Source organism: Gallinula chloropus (genome assembly GCF_964237585.1).
Source record: "Gallinula chloropus genome assembly, chromosome: 4".
Classification (NCBI taxonomy): domain Eukaryota; kingdom Metazoa; phylum Chordata; class Aves; order Gruiformes; family Rallidae; genus Gallinula; species Gallinula chloropus.
Window position 1 is genome coordinate 74105136 of NC_140088.1, and position 25028 is coordinate 74130163.

At 42.4% G+C, this 25028-nt stretch overlaps 1 protein-coding gene across 1 annotated transcript in view; it reads left to right on the forward strand.

The window, feature by feature from the left end:
* The window catches only part of LOC311191338 (transmembrane protease serine 11E-like), a gene marked incomplete at both ends in the record, with an annotated part of 42984 nt that extends 25398 nt beyond the window's left edge, over positions 1-17586 (forward strand). The window contains 5 exons of the mRNA XM_084263494.1: positions 10659-10697; positions 13733-13928; positions 14747-15006; positions 15767-15909; positions 17425-17586. Coding sequence (XP_084119620.1) covers positions 10659-10697; positions 13733-13928; positions 14747-15006; positions 15767-15909; positions 17425-17586 — 800 coding nt within the window. The remainder of the gene's footprint in view (positions 1-10658; positions 10698-13732; positions 13929-14746; positions 15007-15766; positions 15910-17424) is intronic.
* Positions 17587-25028: the final 7442 nt, after the last annotated feature.

Sequence of the window (25028 nt, forward strand, 5' to 3'; positions counted from 1 at the left end):
ATGCTACTACCAGTGTAAAAAGTAGGAGCCTCACTGCAGTGGTTCAGTACATAGCAATGCAAACATGCTCCCTAGGTTATTGCTTCTCTGAGGGGCCCCAACATGCAGAAACTATGTTTGGATGACAGTGGGAAAACAGCCAACACACTGAAAAAAATGTATTTGGTGAAGGATCAAAATCCTTGCAAATTCTCCAGAGAATACAGAAAGGAAGGGAATGTGTTCTTACCTATGTGACTTCCTAGCTGAGGATCTAGCCTGTCTTTGCAAAGCAGACCTCGATCTGCAGGATATGGAAACTACCAGCACTAACTTTTTGATTTAGTGGATTAACAGACAGATATTGAAAGGCAGGCCTCCCTCCTCTTCCACACTTCTGATCTGTTAGAGAAGTTTTGGGGGGGGCTTAGACTCTTGTCTCCGACCTGGCTTCAGGTATATGCAGTCAGCATTTTTTCTGTGTGTCAGACTTTCCAAGAATGAGTTCCTGGTTGAAAGGAAGGGGCATATCCTCGCTCCCTTTGTTTTTGCAGACCTTCTGCTTACTCCTGGCACAAGGTGACAGTATAACACATGGGTAGGTACTTATTGATTGCTTTTCCACACTAGACTACTTAAGCCACCAGGTATCTGCAGAGGCTAGACAGTGGTGTTGAAAGTACAAGGGCCAGATTCCATGCTGGATGGATCCGGACTTCCTCCCACTCAGAAATGGCCAGGAGCAGTATCTTGTTCTGCCTCTTGGTGCCTGACTGGGCAAGTTTACAACATTGCAGCAATGCTGTGAAACTCAAATATGAGCTGTCACATACCCATCATTTCTTGATGGGCCAACTGGTCTTCCCCATTGGAATGGTTCAAGGTGATAGATGACATCTCTTCCGGCAAAGAACCACATTTCTCTGCAGTGTTGTTTATATGTCAGTATAAACTGTGGTTCCTGTTCAGCAAAGGGCACACGTAACTTCTCCCAGATAGATAAAGCATGTAGGTATCAGCTAGAAAGAGTCAAGGAGGTTTTTTGTTGTTTGGGCTTTTCTTGTTTTTTTGGTTTTTTTTTATTTTTTTAAAAGATCTTCAAGTCATGACATAGAAGCTTCAGTTTAATGCAAATACAAAAAGGATAAAATTGGAAGGGGTACAAAAATGCTTATTATAAAAGGACTGTGATCTTCTCATGAAGTTATCTGCTCAGCTGCTTTTATTCCGTCTGGTAAATGTGGGAAGTGATTCAAAACTGTTATAGTTGACCTTGAACTGCACCAGGGCTGTAACAATAACATATTAGCTGCTAGTTAAAAAAAAATTAGCTGATATAATTGAATCACAATGTTTTCATTAAATATTTGGTCTCAGTAAAGATGGCATCTCTGTTACTTTGATAAAGTTGTATGATAACCTTTGTGTTGCTTTTCTTGGCTCTCCTAGCCTAACCATAAAACACTGTCTACTAGGTTTACTACTCACCTATAGGGCATTGTGCAAGCCTTACATGTGACACAAAGGAACATAAACAATACCTTGCCATTTCTAGGAGATGACAATAGAAGGTTCCATTTGGATCTTTCTTTGCTCATAGGGGATCAGCAGTGCTATGAGGCTTAGGCAAGTTCCCGTTGACGCTGCCATTTAAGAAAACCCAGTTGACTGAAGTGAAGAACATAGAACAGCGCACTCCAATGCTTTTACAGGAGATGCAGGTCTCAATTTATAAAGCTTTTCCTTTTCCTCACACCATTTTCAACAGGTCCTGGAAGTAGAGAGGGATCAGTGTTTTGCATTTCCCACTTCTCTCTCCCCTCCTTAAATTTCCTGTCCAACATTAGTATTTAAACCAAAGAAAGCCAAGAAGCCCTAGATTTTTTTCCTTGCTCTTCAGGACCTTTCTAAATTTTGCTTCATTGTAGCTTTGATTTTGCCAACTGGAATCCTTGTTTATGCAGAGACAATCTCAGAACATTGTCATAACAGCCTGTAAAAAATCATTAGCCTGTTCCTTATAATCACTTTATAAAGAATTCTAACTTGGAGGCCACAATATATAGGTTAGTATCGTCTTGTTCTTCAACACCGTGTCTCAGCTTGCACTTCACTCAAAAGTGTTTCCTCTGGGGATCAATTCCAACAAATTCCTGCAAATTGGGTGCCACACTTGGGACCTTCACCTGCAGTGAAGCAGGGCAGCAGTACAAACCTAAGTAATCTGACAACCCATGTATAGAACTTGCCTTGCCTCTTCATTCCTGAGGATTAGGAATAAAGATGAAATAAAATCTAAACTGATAATCTTTTATTAGCTCTTTTTTTTTTTCAAAAAGAGAGGAACTTGATCAGAAATGTGAAAAAAATAACAAGTGTGCAAACCTTAAAGGACAATAAAATCTGTCTCTGGTTTGTATCATCACTAAACAGTAGATGTTCCTTACATAGGGCTGCAAAAATACATTTTTACAGGGTAATTTCAGATGTGTTACTTCTGAAGTCTCTTTCTTACTTAGCTTGATCAATCCCCTGATTAAGGACAGTAGTATTTCCAGGCATCTGCCATAGCTTTGATAAAAATGGGAGGTTATAGAGATCTCTGCACAAAAATTTTCAATTTTTTTTCCATGGAGAATTGAGTCAACTAAGCCCTATCTCCTCTGAACAGCAGAGCAAGAGCCAGGAAAATGAGATATCAAAGTCGTGTGACTTGGAAACACCCACGTTAGGACTTGTTCTTCCACTAGCACTGAAAGAAGGTGTTGCAGTTTGTCCTCTTTCTGGCACCAAAGACATCTCCTACAAGGCTGAGGTTTCTTTCCTCAGGGTTTCTTGGTTAGAAATAGCCAGCTCACAGGTTGGATCCCTATTAAGCAAAGTGTAGAGCAGCTTGCCAGGCTATTTCCCTTTGACACGTAGGTTGGGAGTCTCCCAAAATGTATTTTTGGGAATGTACTTCTGGAGTAAGAAAGAAACTGGTTGCAAGATCGCTGGCAGTGTTCAAAGTGAGTAGGAAGTATTCCCAGCTGGTGCACAGCCAAGGGTTTTGACCATGAACAGTGAGTCATGAATTGGTTTTGATCAACAAGTCAACTGTCATTATTTCTATTTATCTGGCAACTGGGGCTTGTTAAAGCTCCTTACAAATACAAAATACAGAACCTAGGAGACAAATTCTTGCTTACTGAGTCTTCCTTGGGAGACATGCAGGTGGGTGTCTGACTTGGATGACTGAGGAATGTTCTGTCTCAATTTATGTAGGTAGCTACTTTATTAGTTAGAAGAGCAGCTTGGGGAAGAAGAACAAGACATGGTTCTGTACATTAGGAAATGCAGTGGAGATCTGCCATCCCCCCACTTTTGTTACCATTAGTTTGGCCTGAGGTGGTACATTTCAGTGCTTGCAGCAAGTCCAGAGAGGCTGACTGAAATGAGAGGGACTGAAATGTATTTTTAAATGGGTGATTTACAAGAATGTGCTTGTGACGAGGGAATTAAGCAGGAAATCATCCTGGCCTGGCTTCTTAGATGACCCAGATAAGTGGACTTAATTAATTTCCTCACTCAATTCTTGTTTTTCCTTTTTTCTGCTGTGCCTGCAGAGGTTGCAAGTAATTTGGACTGCCCCTGTTATAGCAGGACCTTGATTGCAACCAGGCATGAGTCTAGGCCAGTGTCCTGGTTTCAGTCAGGATGGAGTTAATTTCTTTTATAGCAGCGGATGGAATGCTGTGTTTGGGTGTTAAAATGGGTGCTGATAACACCCTGATGTTTTTAGTTGTGGTCAAGCAGTCAAGGACTTTTTCAGTTCTTCATATTTCTCAATTAATGAGAAAAGAGGGGACGCAGCCAGGACAGGTGACCCAAACTGGCCAAAGGGGGTATTCCATGCCAATTACGTCATGCTCAGCATAAAGGGGGGCTGATGGGAGGAGGAGCAGGTGGCTCCAGGACACGCAGTTTTTGGGGGACGGTTGGATTCCAGGACAGCTCTGGGTGGCACGGCCTGAGTTGTGGGTTTGGTGAGAAACTGCATTGTATATCAAGTTTCATATATTTTTTGCTCTAAAGTCCTGTTAGCATTGTTATATTGTATCTTTCTGCTATTCTAGTAAACTATCCTTATCCCAACACACAATTTTTTGGTTTCTTGGTTTTGGGTTGTTATTTACCCCTTCCTTTTCCCTTCTCTTGCTTCACACACCACCATCCCCTTTCTCCCCCTCCTCTTTTCCTTTAAAGAGCAGGCAGCTGCGTGGATCTCGGCTCTCAGCTGGGGTAAAACCATGACAGCCAGGAAGAAAAATAATGCTAGAAACTGTATCAGCATGGATACTCTCTGCAAAACTGAGCCATGGCTTTCCATGAGGATTCTTCTGTGGGCTGCAGGACAGCCATGTGGAGTTGCTGTATGTATGCTGTGAGGTGTGGACCTCTGTCTGTCCTTGCATAAAGAATTAAGATGAAGTTGATGGGACTGGGGAGGGGAAGTCATGGATGTGAGGACAGGTCCAGTGGGCATAAGCAGGGAGGGACGGGCTGGGTGACAGGAATAATTAGAAGTACAAAGCCTTAGTCTTGTCCCTACCAGGTTACTCTCCCATGCTGAAGGAATGAGCATTGCATCACCTGTATCTGAGCTGTATTTTGCTACTTCTACAAGGATGCATTAACACTAGGGAGCTAGTTCTTGTTGAAAGAGTGGGGAAGAGTATTGGAAGGTTAGCAGGGAGGTGTTTCAGGTTGTGTGCACTATGTAACAATATAAGAGCATGACTTTCCCGCTGAGCAAAAGCTTGTGTTTTGCCATTTTCCAGTAAACTTCCACATTTCCTTTTGGGTACAGTTTTGGGGAATGTAACTGAACCTGCTGCTCACTGCTCTTGTTCCCGTTTCACCCCATTACCTCAGGGCCTTCTTGGTCTTTAATATAATTAAAGAGTATTAGGGTAGAGCTATTATCCCCACCTCTGCACTGGAGGACTGGTGGACTCGAAATGTTCCTTTGGGCTGCTCAGGTTGGTGACCTACAGAAACTTGCCAGAGATCCTTTATTGTCTGCACCCACTGGTGTTACCCTAAGTAACACTGAACTAGGTGAGCCCCCTGTTTCTGATGCAGCTGAGAATTTTGTAATTCTCTCTCTTTTCGAGGAAGTTGTTATTAAACTGTGATGAAAGTCATTGGTGAAAATACTTCCTCTCCTCCTTAGTGCATTTCAAAAAGCTGAGCTTCAACTGCGTGTCCAAGAATGTGTTTAGTCCTGAAGCACATAGTTCTTCTTGATTGTTATTTTAAATGTTTACAATCCTCTCCTCCCTTCATATCCCATTTTAGATAGTCTCTGCCTTGCCTTCTCTGGGGAGAAAAAAAAACAAGCAAGATGTGGGAACTTGATATAATAGATATAATATATAATGATATAGTAGATATGATATATAATAGATAACTTGATGTAATACACAGTTTGCCTTTGAAGCTAGCAGCTATATTATGGCACACAGAAAAACCATGGAGGGAAACCTTTAAAGAAAATCGAGTTTCTTACAGGAATCGACATCCATGAAAAATTATTTAATTGGCTAAAGCTGTATGACATTTTTAAAAACAGATTTCTCATCTTTAATTTTGCAGCCATCTCTGGCCCTTTCCACACTGAATATGCACAATATCCCCCCCAAGAACACATTTGTTTGGCTTGCTTGAACTACTTCACTATAATGCCTGCTACCTTTGTGTCACTGAGAGTTCTGCCAGTTATTTTCCTTTTTAATATAAACACGGATCTCTGGCTAAGATGAAATGAAGCAGTAGACACAGGATTAGTTTTTCTGATGCAGTGTCACTGGTATTATTTAGAATCATGACAAAGTGAACTCATGTTTCTACGGAAATCTCTGGGTCCTTCAGAGAGAACTTGATCATCATCACTCTGCAGTTAACTATGAACCTGCAGATGCTCAGATGAGCTTTGAGTACTGAACTCCCTTAGATACCGTTAACTGGCTATTGCATTTAAATAACTACCAAAATAAAGATGCTTTCCTACTCTTGGTTACTCCTCTTTTCTTTCCTTCTTTGCTCAAAATAGATACATTGAGGAATAATAAGTTATATACTGATATTAATCTTAAATAGTAACTGCAAGTCATTATTCTCATTAGTAGGAAATTAAGACTGATAATTTTAAGTGTGGTTTAAGGTTACTGTGTTTGGTAAATATGCAGAATAACTGTGTTAACAAAACTGATTATCCAGTTAGAGGACAGAGCCCTTTTCTGAGAGATGGAATCCCAAAGCCATGTTTCAGTAGACTGCTGTGATTTTAATTTAAGCAGTAGTTTTCTCTTTTAAGTTAGGCAAGCCTTAATTAAATGGCAAGTTCCATTTTACAGGTAGGCAACGCATGTTCAAGTTGAACTTGTTCTTGTTTACAGTGGAAGACTGAACACTGTTTTCCTGAATGTGACACAAACAACTATTTTTGCAGTCCTATGTGGTTGGGACAAGATATGACACTTTAATTGTTACTAATTGATGCTTTTTCTTGGTGTAGTGCAAACAACTAGGGCAAGTAGTAAATGAAGCAGGGCAGCGAAATTGTCTCTCGTGCCTTACAAGTGATTGCTTCAAGGCAGGGCTTGCAACACGTTGGCTGGCACAATGCAAACAGCTATGCTGTTTGTTGACCAGGCCAAAAATGTCGAGCTAGTAACCAATAAAGGCAAGTCCCTAATGAGGTAAGCCAGTAAGCAACCTGATTTTCAGCAGTATCGTGTAACCCAAAGCGCTCCTTGCATCTAGTGGGATCTACTGTAGGCTCAGCTTATCTGGAAATAGTGCCAGTTCATGTTTCCAAACACGTATGTGTGCTCTGTGTTTGACATCTTGGTTTTGAGTCCTGGGTATTGTGCCCTTAACACTACCCTGTCCTGATCTACATAACGGGTTCCTGGATCTACTGCCAGACAGGCCTGCTTTCTCCACTTAAAAATTCCCTTTACTATGAGGTTTTTCTCTCTTGCTGTTATGTTTTCTTTACTAGCTGTGTTCCAGCTCCCAGTGTGGGATGCGTGGCCGAGACACTACATATCTGGCAGACCTGTAAAGCAAAGCCATGCCTCTACACTTGTGAACACAGCACTGAATTTCTTGACAGGTGCCCCAGGCCTTCTTCCTTCAGCAGTGGGTGGGTGGGAGAGTACATCAGCTGCATACTCCAGATATTTTACTGATACATACTAAAAATCAAAGCTGTACAGACATCCTATGTAAGACCTGCAGTGTGTGTGTAAGACTTGTTTATCCAATTAATACACAAGTCGGTCCGACTGGAAGCAGTGGGTAAAATTCTGCCTGTGTTAGGTTTGTACTTCTTTCTCTGGATGCCTCGTGAAAGGGCAGACAGAGATACAGACAGGTGCCTTGCAGAACAGCTGCGTGACTCACAGCAAAGCTCAGAGCAGTGAGAACATGCCAACTGAATTGCTTCCGGCACTGTGCCTGAACAACCTGGTTGCTCCTTTTGTCTCCTCCGTGAGCTTTGCAACATAATCTAAGTGTTAATAATTGACTGCAGGCTTTATAATTAGGCATTATGAGGTAAATGTCTCTCCACCCAGGAGAGGAGCTAAAAACACATTGTTAGCAATATTGCACTTGAAGGCAAACGGTGTTCTTTTGTTGTTGCTTAAATTTCTTGGGTTTTTTTCTAGTTCCCGGGGATAACATATTAGTGACCCAAAATGATGAGCTAGTCTTGAAGGTTGTATGAATTTCTAGGAAAAGTCAGTTGAAATAAATAAGTAGGGACAGATTTTTCAAAGCACTTCTTGCTGATGGAAACACAAGTGAAGTAGTCAAATCCTTAGGGCAGCTCAGCACCCTTTTTTTTCTTTCTTTCTTTTTTCCTTCACTTTGTAAGTTGCCAAACTGTAACATCTGCACCACCGCTGAACCCCTGCGCTGGCCTTGCGTTACTGTCTGGTAGTACCACATTTTGATGTAAGGCTTCCTGGCAACAACCTGCTATGTTATCTATGGAAATCCACAGAACAACATTCCTGAAATGCAGAAGTATCTGGACATTCCACAACTACCTCTGTAAATCATGTGTTTAAGAATTATCATTTAAATCCACATTTATCACACAGTCTTCATAAACTTCACTCACGTCAACGAAGAAGAATTCCCACCAAACCAACATTATCACCACATCAAATCAGACTATTTATACACAAAATCCCCCTTGTCCCTTCACCACAATTAAATAAACTGAAAATTCTGACATTGTCCAGTTCATGTTTTGCCTGTTAGCTCTCCCAGTTACGACCCTTATCTTGAATTCTTTGCACTCCACCTTGGGCATCAAAAAAGGATTGCGATGGGGTGACCCTGGCTGGAGGCCACATGCCCACCAAAGCCACTCTATCACTGGCCTCCTCAGCTGGGCAGGGGAGAGAAGATACAATGAAAGGCTCATGGGTGGAGATAAGGACAGGGAGAGGTCATTCAGGAAATACCATCACAGGCAAAAGACTTGACTTGAGGAAAATTTAATTATTACCAATCAGATCAGAGTAGGATCATGAGAAATAAAATCAAAACTTAAAAAAACCTCCTCACTCCTCCCTCCTACCTGGCCTTAATTGCACTCCCAAATTTTCTACCTCCTCCTCCCAGCAGCACAGGGGAATGGGGAATGGGGGTTTCCATCAGTTCATCACAGAATGTATCTCTGTCACTCCTTCCTCCTCAGGAGGATGACTCCCATAGGGCCACAGCCTCCTTCAGACATCCATCTGCTCTGGCATGGGATCCTCCTTGGGCTGCAGGTGGAATTTCCACTCCACCATCATCCTCCATGGGCTGCAGGGGGACAGCCTGCCTCACCATGGTCTTCTCCACAGGCTGCAGGGGAATCTCTGCTCTGGCCCCTGGGGTTACCTCCTTCTTCATTGACCTTGTTGTCTGCAGAGTTGTTCCTCTCCCATATTCTCAGTCCTTGCCCTGGCTGCAGTTTCTCTTGTGCAGCATTTTTTCCCCCTTCTACACTCTGTTATCCCAGAGGTGCTACTGCTGTTGCTGAGCTTGGGTTTGGCCAGCAGTAGGTCCATCTTGGAGCCGGCTTGTGTTGGCTCTATTGGACATAGGGGAAGCTTCTAGCAGCTTCTTGCAGCAGCCACTACTGTAGCCTACTGCTCCCCCCCTCCCCCCTTCCCCAACCTGGCCATGCAAACCCAATACAGGGGTTTTTCTCCTTTCATAGGAATTGAGAAAGTACAAGCGAGCATTTTAACTGAAAGGCATCCTTGCAAGTTGTTGCTTGCCTACCAATAAAACTTATTTAACTTTATTATGCAAAGAATTCCTGTTTATAGGGAATAAGACTGTGTTGCTATATAAATGTCTAATTATAACTTGTCTCCCATTCCTAGAAAATAAAGCAGCATCTGCATGCACATAGCACACCCCCAGCACTGGCTTTGCTCAGTGACATTCCCTGCATTCAAGCCCTATATACACTGCAGTTCTGTTTCCTTTTTCTGTCATAATCTCCTTAATGTCATATTAAGAAATTAATGAGTACACGTTTAGTAATGGTGGATTGCAAGCATGCAATTCACCTTGTGTACCAGGAGGAGTGTCAAGCCCACAAGCAAAACACAAGTGATAGAAGCACAATAGGTGACAAGTATGAGGCAGAGCCCTTTGTTTTCAAAAGCGACTCCTCCTGGTTTGGTGTGGGTTTGGATCAAAACTAGGATACTATTTTGTGTAGCTGCAAAGAAGCAGCAGAAATTAAGGAAGCGAGTAAGGACAGGGATCTGATGAGAAAGGCTATGCAGCCACAAAATGTGGAGATGTAGATGCTGTGCAAGAATCATTCATGCTATAAAAACTGTATTGAAAGTGTGATTATATGTATTTTTTTAAAAATTCTTTTTACTGCTGGCAACTGAAATGGCAGCTCTGGTAAAAATAGCATTCTGGAAGAAGAGGAATAGACTTAGACCTCGAGGCAATGCTTGTTACTGTCAGCATAAGCATAGTGTGTTGTCCATAAACATGCAACATACATATTAAAGGAGGGAATGTATTGCTAGAACCTGCTGTCCCATGCAATAAATTGCTATTGACTATTTCTTTTGGTATTAACAGTGCACCAGACACTGTTGCTCAGTAAGATGGGAGAAAGGAGAGTGAGTCACTGCTATTATAAGGTGGCATTGCTGCAGTGCCAGTGCCTTCTGCTCTCCAAGAGGGCGCAGAGCGAGTACCAGATCTCCTCTGGCCATCGCTCTGGAGTGAAATGTGGCCAACTCAATTTTTACAAAAAAGAAACTTCAAAGTTCTCCACTGCAAAAATGTCTCTCCCATGCAACTGTGGATCTTGAGTAACACTGTGCTTGCTTTCCCCTCTGGAAACATCGGAGAAACCCTGTACTTGGTTCTCAGAGGATATTGGGTGGCTGGCGGACAGCAAGCAGCACCTCAAAGAGGAGTGCCAAGGCCAGCACGGGAACGTGACCACGAGAGCTACAATGGCTTCTCTAGCGGCCTCCCTCAGCTGAACCTCCTGCGTGGCCTGTGCTCAACTAGAGCAGGATGACCAGGCATATCAGAAACCCTGTCTGTGCTGTCCTGGCCTTACCCTGACTGTTTCTTTGTTTCAGATATGGACGCGAAAAGAGCAGAAGCCCTCTTCAATGACAGTAAGTGAGGGCTTTTTAAGCCTGGGAAATCTCTGATTGTTTTAATTAGCATTAATAGTCCCTGAGCATTTTTCCTGGCCTTAAAAGCCTTTTCTCATCCTCCTGTCTAATGAATGTGACCTTGTACTTCACACAGATGAGCGTTTAGAAATCCTGCTCAGTCATGAGGAAGCCTTTTTTACTAGTGTCTTCCGGGATACTTAGGAAGATTGGCTTGAAAATAGCGGCAACGGGTGAAATTTTTTTCCAGAAAAATTCTACACCTACTGTTTTCAGTCCAATGTTCCTTCTGTTAAAAATATTGTCATTTCTGTAAGAAAAGAGCAAATAAACAGAAAAGAGTAAGCGCTGAGGGCTGGAAATCCACGCCATTGGGTAGAGGAGACAGGTAGGTCTTGCTGCATAAATGCCTGTGGCATGCTTTTGCCTCCAGCAGTGCTGGTGTGGAAGGTAAAGGGTCCATCTTAAATGTAAACCCTGCCATCTAGGAAACAGAGGACTCAGCCAGGGAGGGACTAGTGCTGTAATGTTCAGGACACTTTTTTATTTGCTAGTCTGATCTAGTTGCTGTTGCTACAGGTGAGAGCTTTTACAGAGTATCTGCTTAAAACTAAGCCATGTTTCTGATATTTCAGATGACTCCTAGGTGTATGTAGTAAAATTGAATGAGGGAGGAAGGCTTCCAACAAATAAAGGAACTTAATTGCTTGGGCTAGTTGGCTGCTTTAATGTCAGGCACAGCAGCTAGCTGAAAGGCTACTACAGTGTGCTAAAAGGAGCAGAATCCTTATCATCGATTTTAGTGTGTTTTATGTTTGAGCAGATTATAGTCAGGAGCAATCTCTCTTATAAATAGAATGAAATGTACTTAACTAGAATACTTTGTCAAGTCAAATCCTGCCTGCACAGGGAAGACACCCTTTCCTTGTTCTCCCTGATGTAAAGTATTAAAACTGCATCTTGGAGCAGCGACTGCAGAATCTGTTTCGTATATGCTTGTCATGGATGCTCTAGCATAACAATTAATTCCTACCTGGCTACCTGTTATTTTCCCTATACGCACATTAAGCGCTGTGATTTACACCTCAACACATACCGGCATATTGTTTGATTGGTGCTTTCAGGGTGGTAGCTTAGCAGAGACCTCTAACAGCCCACAAATGAGTTGTGCCCCAAAAGCTGGTAGCACTGGACACACAGAGAAAAGCCTGGAATAATGGCTTTCTGTGTACTCTTGGAAATTGGGAATATGTCATTTTCTTTAGCATGCATTGGAATGAAGGACCGTAAGGAAATATATAGAAGTAGTATCAGCCTGTGATTATAATGAAAATGTTCTGGATTTTGGAATGGCTGATAGCACAAAATTCTTCCTTATGGAAACAGAAGGCAGTATGATTGAGCTTCTCAAGTTATTGCTGTAGGAGTTAAATTGAGGTATTTCATTTTAGAGTTGGTTTTAAGCTTCCAGAGGAGGAAGACCACTTGTTTGGAGATTTAGTCATATAAAGTGATCTCTGCTTACAAGATGGGTTTCTTTTAACTCCAGGAGGTTTGATCAGTTCCTTAGCAGCTGACTGCCAAGTAATGGAAGATGAAGTAGCATCGCTTTTTAGGTTGGTTTTAGCTGCTGGTTTTCTGGGACACTGAAGGAGCTGTGGGTTCATCCCTGTGTCTTGAACATTAAGTGCTCAGGTTGTTGATAAGATTGTGCAGCTTTAGGACCAGTAATTGAGGGTTACCCTTCAGGAGGGAAACATGTCAGTGCAGACAATTTTATCAGTTATGTCATATTCTATAGTTTTGCTTTCATATGGCAACTTTTTGTGCTTTGAAATCCAGAACAGGGCAAACTCTACACACCGAGCATGTGAGCTCCACCATATTGTATGACTTTTTGTTGTGTTTTCTATCAAATTTATGAACAGCTTTCAATCCGCTGAGTTATTGCTGCTGCTTTTGACTATGAGGTACTGTTAACATAACCTTGTGCAGATCCTAGCAGGAAGGGGCAGAGGTTGCACTCTGCGCAGCTCCAGTGTTTCGCTTCTGAGGACTTCAAGGGCCCTGGGGCTGGCAGCTCTTCAGTGATGAACTACCGATTTCTGCTTTGTCCCCCTCTGGGTCACTGTCTGCAGGAGACAGGCAGTGCAATGGTTTGGATTGTATTGTCACTATGCAAATAATTCTTAGCTCTGTCTCTTTTTCAATGGATTGGGATAGTCCTGTTTGTCAACTTTCCTAATGTCTAGCTGAAATCGGGGCCTGGATGAAAACTAGTGGGTCTTGGTCCAGGTAAGATGGATTTGATGCTGTTTGGATGGGAGAAGACAGCTGAAGCAGCTCTGTCCACTGAGGAAGTTTCTAAAGCTACCGGGGAGCTTCGGCTGCTCCTGAATATCCTGAGTTTAAGTGGCTGAAACCATGGATATTTTCATTTCTCTCTGGCTTTGGATGATAATACTTCTTGTCATGGATGCACACTGTGCTGGAGGTATCCATGACTTTGTCATCTCTGGCTTGGATTAGTGTGATGCTCTGCCTGAAGTGCTCTCCAGGTCCACTTGCAAACTGCCATTTGTGCAATATGCAGTTGCCTGTTTCCAGGTGACATCTTGCCAATGTAATCTGCATGCATGCATGGTACAACCCCACAGCTTGGATCATTCCCATCTTAGATTTTGCCTTGTTCATGTTTTATCCTAATGACAAACTACCTGGGACATTATAAAGTGGACAATCCTTGTATTTGGGAATTGTCCTGGGCATGCGGTGAAGGGTTTTGATTCCTGATTTGGACTGCTCAGGTAGCTAAGCCTGAATGGTTGACCATCATGGCTTTCCATAATAGTTAGTTGTTAATTCAGGCTTTTAACAAAATGGGTTGTGCATGAGGATCTCTGATTTGGGGAGCTGGTGGAAGGTACTGTTAGAGAACCGAGATGCTGTGTAATTTTACATGTATTTTCCACAGCCACTGGCAAGCATGTTTACTATGGAAGAATACCCAAGGCATTCTTTCTCCTTTTTGACAGTCTGTGGGTTACGGCAGAATAGATCAGTCAAGTCAATGGCAAAATCATCGTCACTGCGAATAGTCGGGGGACTGTCTTCTGCAGAGACCGGGGACTGGCCGTGGCAAGCTAGTCTGCAGTACAATAATATCCATCGCTGTGGTGCAACACTCATCAGCAATACGTGGCTCGTATCTGCAGCTCACTGCTTCAGAGAGTAAGTTCCCATCTTAGAACCTGCAGCTGAATGTGTCCCATGTGTATTAGGTTGGGTGGCTCTCCAGATTTGCACCACATCCCGACTCTTTCCAGAGGAGCAATTCTCTGCCTTTGAGGAAGAAAAGTCAGGGTTAAGCAGATCTGTAATTTCAATGTTTCGTGGAGAAACTAAAGACTTATTCTTTGGAACAGAACTGGCAATTGTACAAGTGGAAATCAATAACTATTTGGTATATTAAGCAAAGAAGTGAAGAAAAGGTAATGTGACTGAAATGGCAGAGTCTTTGTTTCCTGTTGCACAAAAGTTTCTAACAGTGCTTCTTCGTGTTATTAAGTTGCTGCCATTGCAGGCTGCTACCAGAAGTCACAATCCTGTATTCCTACCCCTCCATTCAGACATGCACTCCCAGCGCTTTTCTGTTTCAAGCATGACAACTGTGAAGCTGCTGGGTATGTAAGATGGAAAAACTGACTGAAGAGAGTATTAACATGCAAAAAGAGTAAAGAAGATGAAGAGTTTTCTAGCAGAAGAGCTTTTGGATTTGATTCCATCCTGTGGCCACACAATGGCTTGACAAAGGACAAGGAGCATGGGAAGAGTATGTGACCATGGTTGAGGAGGGAATGCAGGATTGCTGTCTTCTAGAAGCAGCCCAAAATTACGTGGGACAGAATGTTATGGAAAGTGGCAGATGCTTTAGGAATCTACTAGGGAGATGGCTTGAAGGAGCTTTACAATAAAGATGCTCAGCAAGCTTAGTCCTGAACACTTATATTTACAGCTAAATACTTAGAGGACACTCTTACCTTTTTCAGCATGAGTCACCCTCAGAAGTGGACCGCTACTTTTGGAGCTCTTTTGAAGCCACCCAGCTTGAAACGATCAGTCAAGACTATTATTGTTCACGAGAAGTACCGCTACCCAGAACATGATTATGACATTGCACTTGTGCAGCTCTCTAAACGAGTTGAGTTTACGAGCACCATACACCGCGTTTGTCTGCCTGAGCCATCGCAGACTTTTCCATACGATATTTTTGCTGTCATCACAGGCTGGGGAGCACTAACCAATGATGGTGAGTCCTGAGTCTACCAGGTGAACTGTATGTTACATAAACCCTGGCTCTGATCTACCGCTGAACTGATACCACCTCTGTAGCTATACGATCTATGGCAGCAAGCACAATTCTTTGCCTATAATCAATAGGTTTGTTTTATTGTGAGCAGCACTTTCTTGTTCAAAAATTAGACTGGACAGAGCTACAATCAACTGAAGCTGGAAAAAAACATTGTTCTCTTTTTCCAGCTTTTCCATTTCATATCGCAGATTCTTAAGACAGGTAGTCCAGCTCTGTGTGTTTGCATAGCACCTAAAAATATGTTATCCCAGCTCTAGCCAGAAGCTACAGATAACTCTGTGTAGGCTTTCAGTAAAATGTGAGCTGCAGATAGTGACTTAAACTAAGCTCTTACTCTAATCATGCCATACTAAGGGTAGACTTAGCAATGTGACCAAGATGTCTTCATTTGGTATCATCTGCGCAAAGTTGTAGGTAATTTGTGTTCCCCAGTGTTATATGGGATATGTATAAAATATATGGTTTACGCTTAAGGCAGTATGTGCCATGCAATTGTTACTTCTGTTTTAATGGTACAGTTCTAAAGTGAGTCTATGAATACGCATGTTTCCCTGAAGGGCCTGAGTTAGATCAACAAGCAAAACCTCCATATTAAACCAAGATAGTCCTCTATAAGAGAACATTAAAAGCTCTTTCTGTATCCTAATCACCGCAAAGTAATTCTCTTGATAAATATCCAAACTGTATTTTCCCTCAGGCCCAACCCCAAATGCTCTTCAGGAAGCAACGGTGAAACTTATTGACTCAAAAACCTGCAACAGAGAAGAAGTGTATGATGGGGACATAACACCCAGGATGTTGTGTGCTGGATACTTGGAAGGAGGAGTAGATGCTTGTCAGGTAACTATAGATTAAAATTAGTAAGGAAAACTAGTTTAATGCTGACTTTAGTATCTGATCAACCAAATCTTAACTGACTGCATATTAGTCCTTCAAATAGGCTCTGTTCAAATAGGATCTAAGTTGTAAAATGAAATAGCAGTTGGTACAAATCATTTTAGCACATAAAATCCATAGGAAGACAGCTAAATTAGTATTGTAGTCAGAATTTAAACCTTCCATGGCATGAAATGAAATTCCTATTCTGTAACTCAGAATAGCTGCTACAAGCCCATTCGCTTCTCATAATTTCTAGTGTGTGAAATCTAACTAACAATTTGTTTGCAAAGTGATATGAGAAGATATTGACAGAGATACGAAATGCTGAAATACTGAATACGAGGTAAAAATTAGATACCTCAAGCAGCCAAGACCAAGGGTCTGTACAATTGAGAAGGAAGAAGTTTAAGAATGTAGGAGTTAAGCTGCCAGAAAAAAATGCACTATTACTCAGTTAAATTAAACTCTGGACTGGATGATCTCATAACAGATCTGTTACAATATGATCTTTGCTAACAGACTTGAATCGGTGGAAGGAATACTGTCTGAAACAAATATAACTATGAGGAAGCTAGGTATAAATGGAACAGTAAGGATACGTGCATGATGCAGGTTTGAATGTTGCACAGAAATGCTTATGATCAAGCTCAAATATTTCCATAATGATAACTTATAAAAAAGTAATTTCTATTTATGTTACTGACAAAGAATATACTCCTAAGTGCTGGTTAAACACAGACCCTTTTCATAATCCCAGTCCTACAGATTTACAGCCAAAGCCAAACTCCTTGCAAAATAAGTTTTAATTCCTCCATTCCTGGCTGGCTCAGCATTGGTGACACCTGAAGAGAAAGGTGCAGCTGCAGTTAATTTCAGTATAGCATTTTGGTGGAAGATGGAGAATTTGATCTGTTCTGTGAGGACTGCCTTTCAGCCTGTAAGGTTTCCAGCTTAACCATTACAATGTCATGCTACCAACAGTATCTGCATTCAACCTCTGAGTGTGTCTAACATCTTAAGGAGATATCATCTAATTAGAAGACCAAGTTCCTGATGACATCCTTTTTGAAATGTTATTGCTGCAAGTGATTAAAGTAATTTGTGTAAAGGATAGCAGTTACTGTTGAACAAGTTCCTATTGGCTAACATTGCTGTATATATTTGTGTTTCCCTATTTGGTATGATGAGAAAGACAAGGTAGGTGGGGAGCAGTGTTTCACAAAACAAGAGAGAAGTTTTGGGTGTGTTTTTTTTAACTGTAACACCACAGAGGCAGGTCAGGAGTTCCATGGTAAATGGGAAAAAGCATAGACTTCGAACTGAAGTTTTGGAAACAGCCTGGATGCTGCACAGAGAGCAGCTCTTGCAATACTTCTTGCTTTCGTCTCGTATTGGAGACACCCTCCTGTCTATGGAGAGAATTGTATTTTCCTTCCTGATGAATTAAATATTTTTTTCCTGATCCTCTTTTTCTAGGGGGACTCTGGGGGACCACTGGTTACTCCAGACTCTAGACTGATGTGGTACCTCGTGGGAATAGTGAGCTGGGGAGATGAATGCGCCAAACCAAATAAACCTGGTGTTTACGCACGAGTGACTTATTTCCGTAACTGGATTACCTCAAAAACTGGCATCTAATTCCAGAATCAAAAATGGATTTAACTACATAGACTACGTGTAACTCATATTTGTCTGTAACTCTGAAAGGTTTTTTTTTTTTTGTAGTATATATATTCCTGCGTAGTTCTGGTTGAAGCAACCTTTGCCAGCAGCAAGTGCTATCTTTCCTGTCAGAGATCCTAACCCCTTGAGAATTTACACTAAGCCTATGAGATTTCCTGCTTCATCTTTGAGCCTTGAAACATTCTCACTTATGAGCTGATGCCATTAAACTAACATTTAAAAGCTACTGATTTACCTGCTTTATGAATACAAACGTTTTCCAGGAAAAAAAAAGGAAACTTTTCTTCAGCCATGGCCAAGGTCTGAAGCTAAACCTTCTTCCTCCAGCACAGCAAATGCTGTCAAAGCCCTGTCTCTAAGAAAGTGAACCCTCGATTGTTAACCTTGTCAGAGACTCTCATCACGCAGACTGCAGCTGAGACCCTGGATGCTTACCCTGCTTGGTGGCCTTGATAGCTAACAGTGGATCAGCCAAGACTAAGGGTAGGTCCTAGCTAAGGTAAAGGAGGATTTCTGTGCTTGCGGTAATTTTGAAGGGAGAAAAGAACAGCTTGATCATCTTCACATTTTTAATAGAAAAATTTTGGTGGATTCTGTGTTGTTCAAGTTACTTGCAAGAGCACTTGTGGGAGTGCTTCATCACAATACTGTGCTGCTGCCTTTGTACCAGTTGCTTTCTAGATCTACTCAGTTCAGCTCACAATATGCTTAAGATACAGAAAGATAAGCTCTGTCCAAATTTGTTTGTAATAAGTGTGTCCCCATGAACAACCTCCCTGGAAGGAAACCCATCATTTAAATTTATGCTAAAGGAAAAATGGTCATTCACCACAAATAAACTGGGATCTATCTTTTTCATTCAAGAAACAACATGCTTTTCTAAGGGCGTGCCAGCCAGTGGAAACCATCTCACTGCAAGAAAGCAATTAGTAATACTGTCTTGCTTCACTGATGGGTTTATCTCTGCCATAAACAAATACAATCCTGTCTTAGGAAGCTGAAGAGTAATTCCATATTCTGATAAGAACTTCAGAGTAAATGCAATCCTTATATACCAATTAAGCACTTTTCCTACCTCTGTGCATGATATCTCATGGATTGCTGGTGTAAGGGATCCAGTGCTGTGACTATTATTGTCCCCTAGAACCCAGGTCTTCAATATGAGAATCCAAAATGTGTCCCCTGCAGTCTTTGAATGGACACCGGACTGCTTAGGCTGTGAAAGCAGGACTCGCAGGAGTCTGTCTGAGACATGAAAGAAGCTGGAAGTTCTACAGCTGAACACAGCTACAGCTGAAAATCTCTGTGAAGCATCCTGCCTCCCCTTCTGCTCAGGATGGGTCTCTCCTCAGTCTCCTTTCTGTGCAAGCTCTCCAACAATCAGCATCCCTGGGATCGAGACGCTCAGCATTTCTTGAAAACTCACACCCTGAATTACTACAAGTCTATAAACGGATGGAAAAGCCTATGTTTAAATCTTGGCGGTGGAGGAGGGGGTTGTCTTATTATTAGGCTCCTTCCAGGCTTTCTACATATCTTCTTTGAATTTTAGTAAAATACAAGATGCCTTATCTCAGAAAGAAATCTACTGAAGGCTTTAGATTAGTTTTGGTTTTGAAATAGTACAATATTTATTCTGATTTTCCATGTCCATTATTTAAAAAAAAAAAAAAAAAAAGGATCTTGGACAATTAGGAGGATAGTTAGATGCAGCAAATCTGTTTCTTTAATTTATTTATGAAGTTTGTAGTCTATGCACTTTTGTGTTGCTGCTATTTTTCCACTAAGAATTTACCTGGGCCAGGTTCAGTTGCAAAATAGAAACTTCATGGAGTTTTGGATTAGAACACCTGAAAACACTGTTTTCTTCTTGTATTCAGGTCCCCTTTTTTCGAAGGCATCCTATAGAAAAAAAATTACATCTATTTTTTTCGTGCCTCTTATTGCTTTGAAGGTGAAAATCATTAGAGTTGTCCTTCCATATAATCAACTGATGAATTGCAATTGAAAGTAAACAGTAGTTCACTTTCCTAGATAGCTAAGCCTCTGTTTTGCACTTTTTTTTTTGCCTAGAAAATGGAGGGGCAACAATAAAGGGGTGAGGCCCAGATTAGATACAACCCCTATAAACTGGTTCCTACCTCACACTGCAAGTGACATGTATATATATAATACCTTTAAAACAAGAATGACAGCCTTTATTTCAGATTTTCTCGTGAGAGGCCAAGCAGCCAAGAGGTGTATGGGAGAATGTCTACCTTACTCAGGGAGTCCTGAGCCAGCCAGATGCACTTTTCACAAGTTTCTTAGCAAACTGTCTGGCCTGGGTTTGTCTTGTGCTCCATGTCAGTGTTTTATTTATGAAGACTTGGTTTGTTTTCTGCCCTAGAATAAAACAAAGAGAATAATGTGTGATTAAAGGAAATATTTTTAAAAGCCTTTTATTATTGTTAAGATTTAGCAAGGATTTAAATTATACAAAGGTAATATGTTTCATAATATTAAATGTATTTAAAAAACATTGGTCCTTTTTTGTCTTTTTTTTTTGCTTGATAATGACCAAGATAAAAATTGGATATGTTACCAAATGGAGTAATTTTCCTTATTTTGATATGAGACTATTCTAAAACTGCACCGCGCTCTGTTCCTTCCCCATCTGAGGAACTGTTTGTCGTTGATAGTGGTTGGAGCATTATAGACGTTTCAGCAAAGACAAGGTGGAGCATCTGCTTTTCTAAATACTCAGAGGTGACCTTCAGTTTCGCTAGCGCTATGCAAAATTCAGACTGGAGCTGAAGTTTCATCCAAGAATCTACCAGCTTGCTTCTGGCCTTGGAAAAACTTATCCTTGTAACAACAGCATCCCTGGAGATTTGCTGTTGGGAGGTCTATGCAGCTGATGCACCAACTCTCCTGAGATTTCCCAGGCAGGTACAAAGCATCAAGAAATGTGTTCCAAGCTTCTGGATATTCAAATTGGGTTGTTTGAGGCTTACCCAATGCTGATTTTCAGCCTGGAGTATGAGTAGGAAAGAATTAAGAGGCTCATTGCACAAGGCCTAATCATGTGAGGAGGTCTGGTTGAATGACATCAATCTGTCTCCAGGATTCCTTATGTAAGTAAGGCTTGTAGAAACTCCGTATCTGCTGCTCTTGTTAACAAATTAGAAGAGCCGAGAGCCAAAAGTTATTATTTAACCCAATGAATATTTATCTGGTGAATTGCAACCTGTGTTAAAGATGCATGTGCAAGGAAAAGCTGGCTCTTGCTTTTGGAAACGCATTCATGCACATCTCAGCTTGGAATTAACTTAGGTAATTGGTGCTCTGTTTATCTGGATCAGGATTTTAAGAACATTGTTAACATGGTTTCTAGGAAGGTGTCACCTATCAGCCTGAAGTGACAAGATCCTTTGGCCCACCCCGTTGGGAACCTGGAGTCCTTTTAAACGTGCCAGAAAAGCACTCCTACAGGACATGGTGTGCTAGAGAGGAGGCAAAGCCTTGTCACTCAGCACCTCGCTCGTGCAAGAGCTGATGGCAAGCCACAGCCTATGGCAGGAGGTCTGGAAACCCTCTGGAGGATACTGATGTCAGTTCTGCACCGGCCTGTGTGCTAAACTGAATTGTGATGACTTTAGTAATGTTGAATAACACATTTTTAGGGAGAAAACTACATAGGGTTTTTATCTGATGACTTGATTATTAACTAAATAGATAAATGCATCTTCTCCAAATCCCCACTTGGAATCACAGCATCCGAGTGTCTCCTGAGTTGGAAGGGTCCCATAAGGATCATCAAGTTCAACTCCTGGCTCCACACAGGGCCAGCCAAGTCAGAGGGTGTGGCTGAGTGCGTCATCCAGCTGCTTCCTGAACTCAGTCAGACTGAGTGCTGTGACCACTTCCCCTGCGGAGCCTGTTCCAGTGCCTGAGAATCTCCATTAACAATGTGAAATTGTGGTAGGAAATCAAAAGTGCAAGTGGCTGGGATTTTCCCAGCAGGTAGAAAGGAGATTCGTATCTCTAACAGCTTCTGTTGCTTTTGGAAATACTGGCTCTGCAGACATACTCAATACCTGCGTGCAGACAATCTCCAGTAGTGCACATCCACTGAAGTCACACGGATTTGTGGCATGGACAAAGTCCAGAGGTGGCGGTGTTCTCCTGATCACAGCTACATACCGCTCCTTGCTTCGGCAAGGCACTAAACTGGCAGCCGCACTCCGTACCTTTCGCCAACCTCAAAAGCTACAGCTGACTTTAACATGGTAAAAATAAGGAGTTGAGATTCCCTTTAGAATGAAGATTTTTAGGGTTATATGTATTTTTAAAAGAGGCAGCTAAGGGGAAAAAGTCAAATGGCTCCAGATGTTTCAAATTTTGCAGTCATGGGAAATAAGAGAAAAGGCTGTATGGGGGGTTTTATGTGTTTTTATGGTGTTCAGCTTTTATGTGTTAAGCGACGACAAAACATTAGTTCAAAGTAAAAATCACTAACAGAACTAAAGATTAGCAAAGTGGCAAAACTGAAGCTAATATTTTTTGCTGTCTTTAAACTCCGTCACCTTTTCCCCCACCTTTTATAGCTGGGATTCCTGTTAATTCTATCCATCATGTATGTGCACTGCTCTTTGAAATTACTTTATTGAAATAACAGAGGTACCTTTATTCTTGTATTTTCTGATTTTTATGTATTATGGGAAGAAGCTACAAAGCAAATGCCAGCCGTAAGTATTAATTCCTTTACCGGTAAGAATCGTATTCTTCCTTTATCTGATCTTTTAGCCCCGGATTTCAGTCTTCTAGTGGCCTCTAGTGGTTCTTTGAAATTTGCCCACATCTGTCTTCAAAAAACGTCTGTAGCACTGGCAAACAAAAATTGTACTTTCACACTAATCCTGCCAATGCATAGACCGTGTTTGAACTAGCAGAGTGTTGCCCAGCTGCTCTTAGTCTTTGTTTCTAATTCAGTATAAAAGCAGTGTCCGTCGTTGGACTGAGGTGTAAATCTTAAGAAAGATGTAGAGGGTTGCTAGAATTCTGTTCATTAGAGAGATAGAAATGTAAAATAATGCATTGGGTGCTCACTGAGAGGACAAAACTTGGATCTTCTTGCCCCTTATAAGTTCCCACAAACTCCATCAATATAGATAAAAGGCTTGGTTTTGGGTTATTTTGTTTTTTTTTTTTTTTTGTTGGTTTTTTTTTAATGTGTATTGGAGGATGGAGATAGGTGTTTTGGTTGTGGTTTTTGAAAGTGACAAGTGTTTTAAAGTATAAAGTGGCTATTCTGTGTACACTGTATGCAATGGCATTTTTTCAGTAGTTGTTTTGCAGTAGCATGAATCCCTCCCACTCTTAGATGTACTAATGATATCAAGAAAGATTTAAACTAGTCTCACCTACCCCAATGATTAGGTATAATGAAAGGCAAGGCAGGGTTTAAATTGAAGGGAGATTAAGCTGCCTGATGGGAAGGCAGGCTGTACTGCGATCTTAGTCAGAGTCTGGGAAAGAGGAGGGAGAGTATTTCTAGGAGGTGAGGCTGAGCTGGGAGTGGAGGCAGAGTGCTGGTTGCTGCAGCTTGCTTCCTCCTGGTCAACTGCACCTAAAGATAAATTTAAAAAAAAGGGAAAACATTTTCACAAGCCTATCTACCGTGTTGATACCGGATGCTGTACGTTATTTTTCACTGCTTTTCCCCACGTTTGTGCTCCTCTGTGGCCTTGGATGCCCCCTAGTCCCATTTAATTTAATTTTGAGGTAAGCGGCATCTTGCTGCTGGTCTCCTGCAAGATGTGGAGACGGTTATCTCAGAAGCAGGGCTCAGAACCACTCTCGACTGTCTACGCCGGTAATGCTTGAACATAACGGGGACTTTAATATTTTTTTTAACAACACGGTGTGTTACTTTTTGTGCAGAACGCGGCGATCTCACTACGCGTCTCCCCGTGGGCGCCACCTCCTGCCGCCATGACACGCCGGGCTGGTGCGCCGGCCGCGGCCCGCCTCCTCCCGCCTTAGCCCGGCCCCTCACGTCGGCGCAGGCGGGGAAGCGTCGCGGTACCGGCGCTGCTGTTTCGCACCCTCTTCCTGCCTTTTCCTCCGTCTCCGCCGGCAGCGTTCGGGCCTTGATCCCAACGGCAGGCCGTCGCAGTGGTGAGGGCGAGTGGTGGCGGCGGGGCCGAGGGAGGGAGGGAGGGAGGTGGGCTCCAGAGGCCGGCGGCGGGAGGCGGCGAGTACAGGGTAGGCCGGCCCGCCGGGCGACGATTCCCAGCGCCCCGATAGCCGGGGCGTCGAGGTGCGGGGCTGCAGCCGATCTGGCTTTGCAGGGCCCCGGGTCGGGTTGGTTTGGAAGCCACTCGGCTCTGTCTAGACACCCTATGGGCATCTGAGGTGCCGTTTCTCCCCGTTATCCCGTCTAGGCAGTCTGAGCGTGTTCTTTCTCTCTGCTGACTGAACAGGGTATAGCCTGCGGTGTCTTGGATCCGGCTGTGGAAGCCCTGGGTGGGTGGGATGAGGCCAGGCCTCCCGGCCATCCCAGCCTGCTGAACAGCAAGTAATTAACACTGCTTCAGCCTGCACTGACTTCGAGGTAAGAAACACTGTGAAACTTGCTCAGTGCCACAGCTTCTGTGCCTTTGGTGCTCTTCAGAACACCTTAGTCTGCCATGGTAACATGTAGCTTCTGTTTGTCCCTGGCTTATGTCCCTCAAGCAGCTGAGGCTTTAAAAAATGAAAGATGTTACTTGCACAATTAAAGAGAAACCTGGTGTTAAAACTGATTGCTTCGGCTTTTAAAAAGAAACAGACAAGTGTATAAATGTCAAGCATCTGGTAAGAACTAGAACGTGTTAGAATGACTCGCCCCACCCTGATATCATGTACCTTTCTTTGAGATAGAGTCAATATTGGTTGAGGTAAAATGAGAAATACAACTTGGATGCAGGAGTAAGTTGACAAAACTTTGTCCTAGAGCCACTTTACAGGACTACCACTAAATCCTCTTTTGGAAGGAGGAATTTTGCCATGCCCAACAGGTATGCTGGAGGCAGCTTAGTGCTATAACGGAGAATGCAGGAGCAGAACTGGGAGCTGATAAACGTACTGGAAAAGCTACTGTCAAATGGGTCTGTGTGATACAGGTGAAGAAGGTTCTCTTGTGGGTTGACTGTACATCGCCATGTACAAAAGGCTGTTTCGAAGGGCACACTGATTGAGATGGCTGTCAGCAACCACAGCAGAGGAAGCTGGGTGTTTTTATTCAGGGGTGGATCACCTTTACCCACCTTAGTACCACAACCTGTTTATGTTGGACAGTCCTGAGTGCCTTTGCTGTTTGTGGAGGGTTCATGGAGCTCATGGGGGAGCTGAACAGCTTGGGGGTGGTTGTT